At 55.9% G+C, this 13,166-nt stretch overlaps 1 protein-coding gene and 1 pseudogene across 7 annotated transcripts in view; both read right to left on the bottom strand.

The window, feature by feature from the left end:
• Positions 1–9,210, bottom strand: part of CLUH (CLUH binding protein of NUMT mRNA) — a 39,075-nt gene extending 29,865 nt beyond the window's left edge. For 6 of the 7 annotated variants that reach the window (XR_016388887.1, XM_089900622.1, XM_022595660.2 and 3 more), the window contains exons 1-3: positions 9,014–9,210; positions 1,550–1,752; positions 544–715 (exon numbers count right to left, since the gene is read on the bottom strand). Coding sequence is in view for 6 of the 7 variants with exons in the window: in XM_089900622.1 (XP_089756748.1) it covers positions 544–715; positions 1,550–1,752; positions 9,014–9,113 (475 nt within the window). In the remaining variant the exon portion in view is untranslated. The remainder of the gene's footprint in view (positions 1–543; positions 716–1,549; positions 1,753–9,013) is intronic. The other variant, XM_022595659.3, reaches the window with a different exon arrangement.
• Positions 1,749–8,746, bottom strand: LOC149744819 (uncharacterized; annotated as a pseudogene).
• Positions 9,211–13,166: the final 3,956 nt, after the last annotated feature.

Genomic DNA, 13,166 nt, shown 5'->3' with positions numbered 1-13,166 from the left:
TCGTCATTAGGTAAGTCTGGGCACAGCTGGGTTACATTTTTCCCACATTTGCTCCTTGGCTGACATGCCTAGAACCGCAGTGCCACCTTTCCCCAGGTAACCTAAGTTCACGTGATTTTTTTTTTTTTTAAACAAACAAACCAGACTCACCGTGCCAGCTGACCGTCCCACACTGGGCCTGACTTCCCTGCTCAAGAGCCGTGAAACCTTACTTTCCTTAAGAGACTGAACTTTTATCTATAAAATTTGAACGGGCTGATTTCAAGCACCTGCCTGATACTGTTTGTTTTGTTTAAAATCACGACTCTGATATTCAACCCATGAAGTTGGAGGGTGTGCTTGTGACGGCCTGCGAAGCAGACCTGTGCTCCTGTCCTGTCTTCTCCTGCCTCCACAAGTTCAAGGCTGCCCTGAGCCTCCACATGCTCATCTGTGACACAGTGACACCAAGATACCAGCGGGAGGGGTGGGGTGGGGGTGAGTGCCGCCTGGCCCCGCCTCCTCATGCCCCCCCTTGGCGGGCCGCACAAGTTCCGGACAAACCTTCCACCACGCGTAGCACCGAGCCCTCCTGCAGCCCCTCCACACTGCGCAGCTCTGAGAAGTGGTCCAGCATGTTGCCATCCAGGTGCAGTGAGAAGCAGGTGCGGTGACATGTGTCTTCACGGTCCATGAGCACCTGGTGGATCTCCTGTACCATCTCCTGGGGGGACACCTGCCAGGGAGAAGGCCCTGACCAACCTGGTGAAAACATACCGCTTCCCCAGCCCAAAGCACCTGGGTCCCTAAAGTCAATGCTCCAAATACTGTTTCCCCCCTTTTGGCTTTTATTTTAAATTCCAGGCCCTGCCCATACATACCATGCCCACTTGCACCTGTGTGTGTGTATGTGTGTGCAGGGTATATATGCACATGTGCAGGACAGGGCCTTGCCCTGTTACCCGCAAGCTTAAACTATTCCTGCAGACCAAGAGCAGGCCCTGAGTAGAGCAGCAGGAGGTGTAAAAACAAGGAAAAGAAAAGAGTCATCTTGCCTCCTCCCTTGCCCAGTGCCAAGGTCCCCAGGGCAAATGGCTTCCCCCTTCAGGAAGGTGTGCTCTGGGGCTGAAGCCTGTGGCTCCAGAAGATACAAGAGGGCCTCACCTGGTTCCCCAATGAGTAACAGTTTACAAGACCTCTGGGTTGGCTCTGCTCTTGAAGACCACCCACGACCACTCTCCTCTCAGACAGATGGTAAAACTCCAGCCAGAGAATTGACCTACCTGAGGGTGGGGAGCCCTGGGACCCCAACACTACCCAGCCACTACCATACCGATCCCCAAACAGGGCTGGCAGTCCCAGCTGGGATCTGTCCCCTTGCATTGAAGCAACGGCCTGAACCTGGACTCCCATGTCCACCACGTTAGCTGAGTGACCTTGGAAGGCACAGGACCCTCGGTTTCCTGCCTCAACACGGGGCCAGACCGGGCAAAGGCAAAGCTTGGCTTCGCACCCTCATCCTCCCCAACAGGCGCAGGCCCTGGCCCCCAGTACCCCTCTGTCATCTCACCTGGAGGGAGAAGGGCTCGATCCCAGGAGCCAGGATCTTCACAGAGAAGCCCGTGTCCTGAATGACAATGACTTCCTGCCCAGTGGTCCCCTCTCCTGGCTCAGCCTCATCCAGCCCATTTTCCCGGGGCGGTTCGGCAGCCCCCTCTTCCTTTTTCAGGCTCTCCGGGCAGTCCCCATTCAACAGCATGACTGATGGCAGCTCTGCGGGGGAAAAGAAAGGAGCTGAGTCAGACGGGCCTCGCTGGCGAGGTCTGCCTCACCTACCAGGGTGGACACAGCCCTACAGAATGGCGTCTGCCTGTCCTCCCAAGACTCGGCCCTGCACCAGACTCCGGTCCCACCGCACCCCAGGGCACGCCCGCTCGCTCGCCTCCACACCCCGGGCCCTCGCTTCCTATCTGCTCTTCAGGCCCCCAGTCTGGCAGCCGTGTGAATAGGCAACCCAGACCACTCTCCCCAGAGCCACCAATGCCACCCTAAGGGCCAAACCTGAGGGTCTGCTCTGGTCTCAGGCAACTAGCTGCTTGGCTCCCCTCCCCCACCGCTCACTTCCTCCTCTTCCCTGATGGGCTCTGCTGCTCTTTTCCTTCTCTCTCCAGCTTGACCTCCTCCTGGCAGTCCAGCTGTGGGTGTCCCGGGCCCCAGCCTCTCCTCATTCCCACCTCACCCTTGCCCGTGACTGCAAATGCCCTCCCGCCTCCCAGCTCACGTGGCCAATCCAGGCCTCGCTCCAGTTTTTCAACATGTGGCCATCCCTTAGGCCTCACCAGACTCATCCTGTCAGCATGGAATTTATCTTCCTCCACAAACCAGCCCCTGCTCTGCGAATGCTCGCCACCCCCATCCCTATCTAGTCACCCAACCTAATCTCCAAACTGGTCACAGGACTGCTGCAGGTCATTTCCCCTATTTCAAGAATTCCACTTGCTGTACACCTGAAATTAACGTAACATTGTAAATCAACTGTACTTCAATTAAAAAAAAATTAGAACATGCACTAGTCCTAATTATGTGTGTATATGTACATTTATATCTATTCCAGTAGAAAGACTAAAAGACTCAGAATTCAGCGGCTTTCCTTAAATAACAGGATTAAGAATGATATAATCCTTTCCTTATAAAGTCTGTACTTTCCAGGTGTTTACAATAAGCTTGTATTATTGTATGACACAATTGTTAAACCAGTGTTTATTTTAGGGTATGATTTAGAAAAAAATGTATCAGGAGCTTTTTGAGAAAACCAGGGCATTGAAGCTGTAGCGAGCAAATTCTTATACCAGCTTTTGTGAACTGTTCATGTTTTATATCCAAAGTCTACAAGTGATCTTCATTTCCATGGTGTGACCATATCCTTAGATGAGTAGCTAAGTGTGATCCAAAGACAACACTTGTGCTTCTACAAATGAAATTCTGGTAAATATAGATAACTCCTTTTTTAAATAAAGTGCTTTTTAAGTTGTTATTAAAGGTGACCATGGTAAAAAAAAATTTCAATTAATGGTAAATCTGCATAATTAATGGTTAATAGGAATAAGTGAAAATCCATAGAATCAAATAAATATAGCTCTTTTTCCTCTTCCAAAAAAAAAAACAAGGTACCACTCAGAACCTTCTAATACTCTCCACTGCTCTACCGCTCACAGGAACCGAACATCTTAGGCCTAAAGTCCACCTCAGCCCCTGCCAGTTCTCCCCATCAAGGTGCAGCTACACCAAACTACTCGGAAGCCTAAGAACAAGCCACACATTTTCCCTCCTACCTGCGCTTCTGTTTATGCTGCCCCCCATATACCATTCCATCGGGCAGACTCCTACTCATCCGTCAAGGCCTAGGTGAAATAAACTCTCTTCTCTGAAGCCTGACCAATGACCCCTGGCAGCAGTGTCGTGCTGCACTCGGGGGGCTGTTCACACCAGCAGCTCTATCTTCCTCCTCCTGTCTTGCCCGCACTCAACAGAAAGGCACTGAATTAATTACTGTAAAAGCCCCGCACTTGTGACCAGCAACCGACACACATGTTGTGGGGAGAAGGAGCAGGTGACGAAAGCTCCCATTTCTCCGCAGGCACTAAGGGGAACAGAGGAGAGCCCTTCCTGCCCTGCCCCGCTGGGGGAGAGGAGGATGTCCTCGCAGAAACCCTCCAGCGAAACACAGGCCTGCCTGGAGCCCCACTGGCCCACGGGGCTTTCCAGCCCAGGGCCTGCCTGGCAGCCAGACTGGCCCCTTGCTTATCTGGGAGCTCCAGACAGGTCAGCTCAGCCAGCTCTGCTCTGGACCCCAACCCATCCAGACTCCACCTCCTCTTCTCTACCCAGCTCTGAGGAGTGGGGACAGGGTGCACCTCCCCAGAGCTGTGTGGGCTCTACCCAGACCTACCAGAAACATGGAGCAGGGGCCTCGGGAAATGTATAAAAGTCCAGATAAGCCTGACACATAAGGGCACACGGGGGGACCGGGAACGGGACGTGGAGAGAAGCCACTCCCTCTTCCCGCGTCCCCTCAACTGAGTGATAAACAGAACGGCCAGGAGCTCAGATACGGTCCCCTCCTCCTTCCCCCAAATAAGGATGTCTGAGGCCCAGAAGTTCAGTGCCTTGCCCAAGGTCAAGAGCGGACCCTAGATTCCCCCCTGGAGAGCCCCCCTACCACATGGCTGCCCTGCCCTCAGTCCTGGCCCACGGCGGGCCTTCAGTAGCTGTCGCCACCTCCGTCCCCAGCACACCGCTCCTAACCTGAAGGTAAACTCCCAACAACCACAAGGACGCACAAGGACCTCTCCTTCAAGTGAGCCCACAGTCCTAGGCGGGGCGACCCCAAGCCCCTGGAAACTGAGCAGCCGGCCCCAAAGGGAGAACCTGGCTGACTCTGTGACACGGCAGACAGGGACAGGAGGGCGGGAGAAGGGTGGTGGTTGATCAGTTTTCAAAATGCAGCAAGAGGGGTGACAGCTATGAGGCGGCCTTCCCCCAGCTGAGGCCTTGAGAAAGGCTTTGCTGGCTGACCAGCCCTCAGGATGAGGGGGCCCCTGCCCAATACAGAACAGCAGCTTTGAGGTCTCTAAGACCCCAAAAGTGGGAAACCAGAGACCTGGACCCAGACAGGTGGCCTGTGCTCCCTGAGTCTGGGCCAGGAGGACAGAGAGGAGGGCAAGGATGGCCACAGCTCCCACTCCCCCCCTGGCTCAGGGAGCCTGCCCAGAAGGCACCTCTACTGCAGGCTCCCGCCCCAGGGGGCACCCAATCTCCTATCAGATTTCAAAGGAATGTGGCTGGTTCCCAGGGGCCTCCACTCCCCTAAGGCCAGCCTGCCCTGCCCCTCCTCTCTCCAGCAAAGCACCCTCAAGGTCTCCCTACAGCGGGATCAAGGCCCAGTGGCCTCCCCACCAGAGGCCAGCCACTTGGCTCCCTGTCCCCACAGCCCACCTGGTGTGGTCGGCGGCTGCCCTCGCCCGCGTTCTGGAGTCACAGGACCTCCATGGCAGCGAGTCAGCCAGCTCTCCAGCTCAGGCCCGGCACTGCCTGGGTGCCTCGTCCCGGCCTCTGCCTCTACCCTTACCGCCATGCAGCTGGCCGCCGGCTGGCTTCGGGTTTCAGCAGGGCCAGGCCTGCTGGGCGGCCCTGGGAAGGGCACAGTCCCCCTGCCTCGCATCCTGCTCAAGGTCGGCCAGAAGGACGGCCGTGGGCCCGGAGGCCCTGGTGGCTCCAGGACCCCAGGTGGAGCTGCCACCAGTGCTCAGGCCCATCTCCCTGTACCCCCAAAAAGAGGGTCCCTGCTGGTGAAGCAGTCAGCGGGGCAGGAGAACCCAGCGTCTGGGGTACCTGGGCCCCTCAGGATCGAGGGCCCTGGGGACTGGCTGTCAAGGGTAGAGCCCAGCAAGGGAGTCCTCTCCTGGGCCCCAACCCCAGTGGGGGTGGGCAGGACCGCTTCAGCCGGCTGCCGGCAACAGCTGGCACAGACTCAGGCCCAGGCCACGAGGTGGCCGCCCCCCTGTCCACCGGCTGCACTGAGCACCCTGCCCACCTCCTGGGTCAAGAGGCTGGCTGGGGCCTCTGGCTCATGCTGCCCCCTGCAGGTGACCTGACAGCTCTCCCCTTCCTGAGAGTCACTAGCTCTGGTGGGAACCCTAACCCCAGACGCCCAGAGGACAACTGCACCCGTGCCCCAGGCCTCCAGCTCCACCAAGAAGCTGGCAGGCTCCGACTTCCCTCCCCAGCAGCCCCTGAGCTGCCAGGAGAAAATCAAGTCTCTCCCCTGGGGAAAACAGAGCTGGCAGCAAGAGACCAAAGGCCGCGCGGCTGTGGAGAAGGAACATGCCCAGCCTTGCCAGGGCGCCTTCCCAGGGCCTCTGACTTGTTGCCAGGGCCCAGGCGGGCCTGCTCCGGCAGCCGTACTAACCAGGGTGGGGGCGGCAGCCAGGCTCCCTCAGGCCCCCTCCAGGCAGCCCTGAAGGGCCGGCACCCAGCAGGCCCACTGCTCCCCGCACCCCCCGCCGAGGGTTCTGGCTCGCGCACACTCCGCGGAGGGCACGAAGGGCCAGGCCCCGGCACAGCCCCTCTTCTCCCGCCGCCCTCCCCAGACACACCCCAGCCCTGTGGAGAAGGGGGGGGCAGAGCAGCCTGGCAGTGACCCCTGCGTAACTGCTACAACCACTCCCAACCTGGTTACCACAGAGCCAACGCTCACTCTAGGCCCAGCCCGTGGCAGGTCCCTCCATCAGCTCGACCAGCCCATCTCACTTGAGGAAACTGTGGCTCCAGAAGCTTAGTAACCAAGCTGCCCAAGGTCGCAGAGGCCATAGGCAGCCAAGCCAGGTCAAGAAAACAACCAGGTTTGTCAGACGCCCAAGCCCAGGCCTGAGTGCCAGCCCCCAGGCTGCAGCGCCCACCAGGTAAACCTCTACCCCCCTGCTTCCTTATCCCAGGGGGTACCCCTGAGGATCTGGGCTTTAGGGAAGGAGAAAGGTGATTCTCTGCAGAATGGGAAGCGGCTGCCCAAACAGCATGGCATACACCTCCCGCCCCCCAAGTCTTCACTGGCCAGACCAGAATGAAGAGATAAAGCACAGCCCTGGCCTGGCCTGGGAGAACGTGGACCCAATGGGCAGCTGAAAGGAGTCAGAAAAGAAATGTAAGCCATCCCAGGTGGCCCCTGTGTGCGTTTCCCAGCCTGGCATGGCCTCACTCAGTAGACTGTACCAGGGCCAGGCCCCGCCCTAGCCAACCTCACAGGGTGAGGCTCCTGCAGGAAGTTAGGCCTCAGAAGGCATATCACCCTATCCCAGGGATCTGGGGCTTCAAGGGAAAGGGGTGGGGGCAGGTAGCCTAAGGAAGATCCCAAGGAGGTAGGCATCTGTTTGCCTCCTTCCCATCTCCACCCAGGCCAGAAGCGGTCTGCAGGGTCTGGGGAGAGTCCAGTGTTCCCTGAGCTGCTCTGCTCAGACCTACCCAAAAGAAGAGCTCTGGGGTCCTGTCCAGGAGCTCCCCTAAGCCCCCAAGTTCCTCTCCTGTCTGCCAGCCCCCTTCCCCTCCGCTTTGGGCCTCAACTCCAAGGAGCCCTCCCCTAGGCAGAAGGAACTCGACACACCACCATAAACTTGAAAAACCTGCTATTCTCTTAACCCCTAAAAGTAGCTTTTTTCCCAACAAGGGAACTGATCCTTGGTCCCCCCATAAAAGACCTTGATCACCTCCTCAAGGGGACTAGTCCCCCTAAAGGGGACTTCCAGAGCTGGGTTCTGAGGTCAGAAGCCTGGGTGAGGGCCTGTTGGGGGTCTCCATTAAGGCCTCCTCCTCCTTTGAATAGATTCAGACTGGCTATAATTCAAGCCCTAGCTCTATACAAGCTTCCCAGAGGCTTAGGGAGCCAATGTTCCACCTGCTAGTATGCTTCCAGTTTCCCCAAAATGAACAGCTGTACCCTCCCCTGACCCAGGTTGCCCCAGACAGACCCCCTCAAAGAAATTCTCCAACACTCTCCCCTCTCCTCAGTCCCTATGTTCTCAGCATATGATCCCAGCCAACATGCCTCTCCCAGCTTCCTCTGGGACAGGCCAGGGCAGCCTTGGCAATCTGGCTGTGAGCTGGAAATCCAAATGCTGAATTGCTGTGTGACCTTGGCCAAGTCACTTCATCTCTTCAGGTCTCTTTGCTGGAGGGGAAATCGACCTCCTCTTATCTAGCCTGCTCCACTGATTCAGAACCTCATCAGGGTGAAGCCTGGCAGGCTGGAGTCATCAGCATTTGTCATTCTGCCCAAACCTTGGCCTTCTCTAGGCAATCAGCAAAGCTGCCACAGTACCTATCCCCCACCATCAGCTAACCTGGCTGTGATCAGTTACAGGGTCAGAGAACCCACCTAACACTGTTCCCGTCCTGACTCACCCAAGCTGGGAAGGGAGATGAAGATGACAAGTCCCTTTTGAGGAGAGTTATGGGGAGTGGGAGGCACGGGGAGTTCTGCACTCCCACTGTCACCCAGGGCAGAGAGGGACACAGCCCAGCCCTGGGACTCTGAGGAAGGTTTGGAGATGACAACCCAAGGGCTGGGAAGGGGCTTCCAACCTCAGGGTTGTAGTCAAGGATGTGATGGAAGAAACAGAGGGAACAGAGGAGGCCCAGGAGAGAGGCAGGCCCCACCTGAGAAAAACTGCAGCCACTCCCAAAGCCAATGCCACACAGCCCCACGGGGGAGAGCTGGGAGCTTGACTCCATGCTGATGACCTTTGCCTTAAAAACAGCAACTCTGGGCTGACCCACTTTTCGCAATAAGGCGGGTTAATGATCAAGTTCTGGCACAAACACCAGCTCCTGCCAAGGAGTTTGGCTTTGCCCCCATACACACGCAGACCCCCAGGTCTGCCCTCCAGGCCGACATCTAACAGGACGGAGATCAGACCCTGCAGACCTGGGGTTAAAGCCTTGCCTCTGGGAACGAACCACAGAAACCCCCACACGAAACACACACCCCAACTTGCACTCTTCCCACAGACCAAGCCTGAGAAGTCCCAAGCTGAGTCTAACTCGCAAGCCTGCAGCCCTGTGCACAGGGAATGCTTGGGATCCTGACGCGAAAGGGGTGCTTGACGGAGCAAGTGTCAAGTGACCCCAGTCCGGAGAGTTCCCCATGCCCGAGGGCGTAGGGGGTGGGGCCGCCGCGTCCGTCCGTCTGCGGAGCCGGCACACCCCGAAACTGCATGCGCGTGCACGTCTCCCCGCGATCTAGCACGCGTGTGTTAGCCGCCGCTGCCCGCCCCGGGACCCCACGTGTGAAGCCCGGGCCGCAGGCGGGGGCGACAGTGAAGGTGACCTTCAGGGCGGGGGCGCCCGGTGGAGGGCTCGGCGAGATGCAACCCAGCCAGGCGCGGAGTGAAGGCGGCGGTCCCCGCGCAACCCCGAACCCCCCCGCCCACTCGGCCCGATTCAGCCTCCCGCCCAGCTGCCCCCCGACCCCGGCCCCGCTCACCCGCCGCGCCTGGCCGCCCCTTGCCACCGGCCTGCGAGCTGGGCTCCCGGGCGCTGTCCGCCGGGGCGGCCGCCGGCAACTCGTCTGTTTTGATGACCATGGCGGCGGGAGCGGGCGTCCGCCTCGGCTGTCCGCGCCGCCCGCCGCGCCACTAACCCAAGTGCCCTGCGCGCCGCTGCAGCTGCGGGAAGGACGGAGTCACCGGCCCACGTGGTGCGCGCTATGGCCTTTGACCCCACCGCCGCTCCCTTGCCCCGCCCTCGCGCCCGGCCCGGCCCACGAAGGCCGGCGAGGGACAAAATACGCCACGCCTCGTTCGCTGTGTACGAACGTGGTGACTTTCTTGAACGCCTTAAAGGGAACGTACCCTGGCTCTGGCTAGAGAAAGGTTTCGGGCCCCCTCGAGGGGCGGGGCTACGGAGAGGAGTCCTTGCGGTTCGTTGCCCGTCGGGCGGGCACCTTGACCTTGCGGGGAGACTCGTCTGGACTACGATTGTTTACAGTCCCCTCCCCCAATGGCTTCCTATTGCAGATCTGCCAAATGACCACGCGGTGTCTAATCTGAGGTGTTAACATGACCCTCAGCGCCGTGCTCACCGAGCTTGCCGTCCCCGAAGGGGTGGAGCGGGTGTGCGTCTGGCTTCTTGAGGAGGGGGTGGAGGATAGCCTAGGGCATGGTCACGAGAGGCAGGGGTGGCGGGTGGCTAATAGGGATGAAGTGCCAGAGATGAGCCCACCAAACTTTGTCCTGAGCCACAACGGGCTCCCCTCTGCCAGCGGCCTCGACACCCCCCACCAGATGAGTCCTCACATCCGCCCTGGCACATTATCCCCATTTTTGAGTGGAGGAAGCTAAGATCAAGGTCACATAGAGAGCAAGACTTTAGCTAGAACAGGCTAAATCCACAGCCTGGACACTTTACAGTAGTTCACGTTTTCAGATGTTTGGGGCCTGGTGGGGACTGAGAAGTGAAGTCAGAGAATGCTGCCCAGATGACATTTTACCAGGTCTTGCCAGTGAGCTGAAGCTCTCCAAGCCGAGAGGGTGAGACGGTCTTCCTTGCACAGGCCCAGGAAGCCATTGGGAAGCACTTAAGGCATATTCCAGGAACTAATAGAAATTGGGAAGCTGAAGCTGCAGAGGTTGGCTGGGGTGGGCCTAGTGCCTCATAAAAATTGCAGAGGAAAATGGACTTTGTCCTGGAGTACGAGTGATGGGAAGGGGAGCCAGTGAAAGGCTTTAAGCACTTAAGCAGGAGGAAGGGAGGTGAGAAATGCTTTGGTTGCTGTGTGGAGGATAAGGGGACTGAGCTAGACCAGGGGGAGACAAGTTTGGACTATTGCACAAGAAGGCTGGAAATAAAAACAAGACCTGACTACAGCCCACCACATGGAAGGTGGGCAGTCAGGTGGTACATGAACCTGACACGGGGTTGGATTGGAAATCTGCATCCTGCAACCTTGTCTCTTCTCGAAACCTTGAGGAAGTCACTTGACTATCACGCCTCTGAATCTCAGGAGCTTCCTCTGTCAAATAAAAACATCCATTGTCTGGCCTCTTACCTAACTGTTGGGAGGAGATAGTGGTCATCAAAGCACTTTAGATAGTGTAAAATACTTCACTCTGTCTTTCAAGCAAAGCTTGCAGGAGCTCAGTACTGCAGGAAGATCAGAGATGAACCAGACCCAGTCCCTGCCAGGAGAAGTTTCAATCTGGTGGGTGAAGAGAGATGCACACAGCAATCTCATGTCTAAGGCTGCAGAATAAAAGCCTTTAAAGAAGGCTGTTCTGAGTGTGCAGGGGAGGCAGTCAGGGAGGGCTTCTGGGAAGAAGCTCCTCTGAAGCTTTGAAGGATAAGAAGGATTTTAATGAGCAAGACAGAGGAATCATATGGGAAGACACAGAAAGAGGGACCCTGGGAATTTATTCACTTGTTTATTTTTTTTAAAACCTCTTAATTTTATTTAGAACTTTGAATACATTCACATGGTTCAAATTTCAAAAAGCATAAAAGGGCATACAGTGAAATCTGTCACCTGCCCCCAGCCATCTGGTTTTCCTTCCCAGACCACCAGGATTACCAGTTCTTTTATATTCTTCTAGAGATATTCTTTGCATATAAGAGTGTGTGTGTGTGTGTGTGTGTGTGTATTTCCCTTTAGTTACACAAATGGTAACATACTTTACCCTGATTTTTTTACTTACTATATTCTGGAGATATCAGTACACAAAGAGCTTTCTCATTACATTTTATGGCTGGATAATATCCCAGTGTGTAGATGTACCATAATTCTTTTAACCAGTCTCCCAACTGAAACTTAAGGAATTTGGAGAATTGTACCTAGACCAGTGTAGCTGAAGTTGGAAGCCCCCTCCATGTTGGTAACACTGCTCATAACCAAAAGCGTAGCCCTGTTTTAACACTGAGCAGCAAGCCTGGGGATAGGGAAACAGATACACACAAAAAGCATCATCCTCTGACCACTTTCTCTATCGTCTGGCGGTCCAGCCACATATTAAGCAGACTATTTCTTACTTTCAAGCTGCTTCCACCAATGTCTTTTCACCATAGTCTTAACAACAGCTACTCCCATCACTTTCCCCAACTATTTCCACCATTGCCTATACATTGTGCTATGGTTAGGGTGACCATGTGATGTATCATGCAAACCAGGACACTCTGGGAGTGAAAGTGGACACTATTAATAATGACCTTGGGACAACAGGCATAAACCAACACTGTCTTGGCCAAACTAGGATGTCTGGTTCTCAGGTAAGGAGTCCAGGGGACTTCTTGAAGGCAACGACCATACCTTATTTATCTGGGTATCCCCAGCATCTCCCCAGAGCCTGATGCATAGTAGGTGCTTAATGCACAGTGGTTGGTTGAATGGAGGTCCCGGGTATAGGCAGAGCCAAGCAGTCCTTTAGATGCCTCCACAGGGTTTCACCAGATATTTATAATATCTGGGCTTTCTGAGCAAATATTCCTTTTATGTATTGTATGCTTTGACCTTTGTATACAGAGCTTCAGATCATTTCCATGATGCCTAGCTGAGACCCACCAGGCTGAGCCCTGGAGAGGCACCAGCCTATACCTTGCCCTGGCCTTACTCCTATGTCCTCCTTATGATCAAGGTCTGCGAGTGCCTACTGATAAGTAAGGAAGGGCGCTAATGACCAGTCTGTCCAGGGGCCTAGTGGCTAAGCAGTCCCAGCAGCCTTCGAACCTGCAACACGTCTTCTGTGGATCCTCTTCCCATTTCCTTAGCAGGCTCCTGTTACACAGTCCCCATCCTCAGGGCTGCCTGCCTGGGTGGTACTCCCCATCTTTATGGCTTCTGGGTACAGATGCTAAGTAAATACAAAGGGAAGTTTACCGAGGCTGAGACCTACCCTACATAATTAGTCTGCTTAAAGCCTCCCATCTCCCTAATTATTGTTATGATGGATGCACCCATTCAGCTGGGCATTCCTATTTTCCCCCCTCATCTTCAGAGTTCCCAACGGGTTGGAGAGGTGAGCTGGGACCCAAACCTCCCGGATTGCAGGAACGAGTCCCCTACCCCAATGGCCTGACTCCAGGAACCCGTGAGAGGGGGTCCACCTCCCTCAACCCAAACCTGTGTGGGCAGAATTTCCAGGAGGGGTGACAGTTAGTAAGACTCCCTGGGCCTCAGTCTCGTGATCTATAAAATGAAAGGATTGAAAAATATAATCTCTGAGTTAGGTGGTGCTGACATTGCACATCTCTGCTCTCTACTGTGACTCTGGGCTGGGCTCAGCCTAGAACCCACAGGGGTCTCTGGGAGGAGCCAAAGGCCAATCCCTCTCCCCCTTCCTCTTCTTCTCTCCTTTTTCTCTACATGAAATGGGACCCCAGAGTCCTGGGTAGATGTTTACCCAGGGCTGGGCCTTCCCTTCCTCAGCTACCTGGGGAGATAAAAGGCCAGGGACAAGCAGAGGGAGGCCTGGGCCATACTTCCTGGGCCTGTTACAGGTCTAGCCTTAGTTCACCCTGGGCTCAAACCTGATCCCCAGAGGCTGGAGCGAGGAACGAAGATGGGGCAGCCAGGGCTGCCCTGTCTCCTCCACCTGGGCACACTGGGTAGGAATCAATATGCAGGTTGGCCCTCCATATCTGTGGGTTCT

The sequence above is a fragment of the Delphinapterus leucas genome, chromosome 19 (assembly GCF_059928025.1).
Source record: "Delphinapterus leucas isolate spDelLeu-1000000601 "Yukka" chromosome 19, BTC_Dleu_Yukka2, whole genome shotgun sequence".
Lineage (NCBI taxonomy): Eukaryota > Metazoa > Chordata > Mammalia > Artiodactyla > Monodontidae > Delphinapterus > Delphinapterus leucas.
The sequence above is the reverse complement of the archived record's forward strand: the minus strand, read 5'-3'. Positions and strand labels throughout refer to the sequence as shown.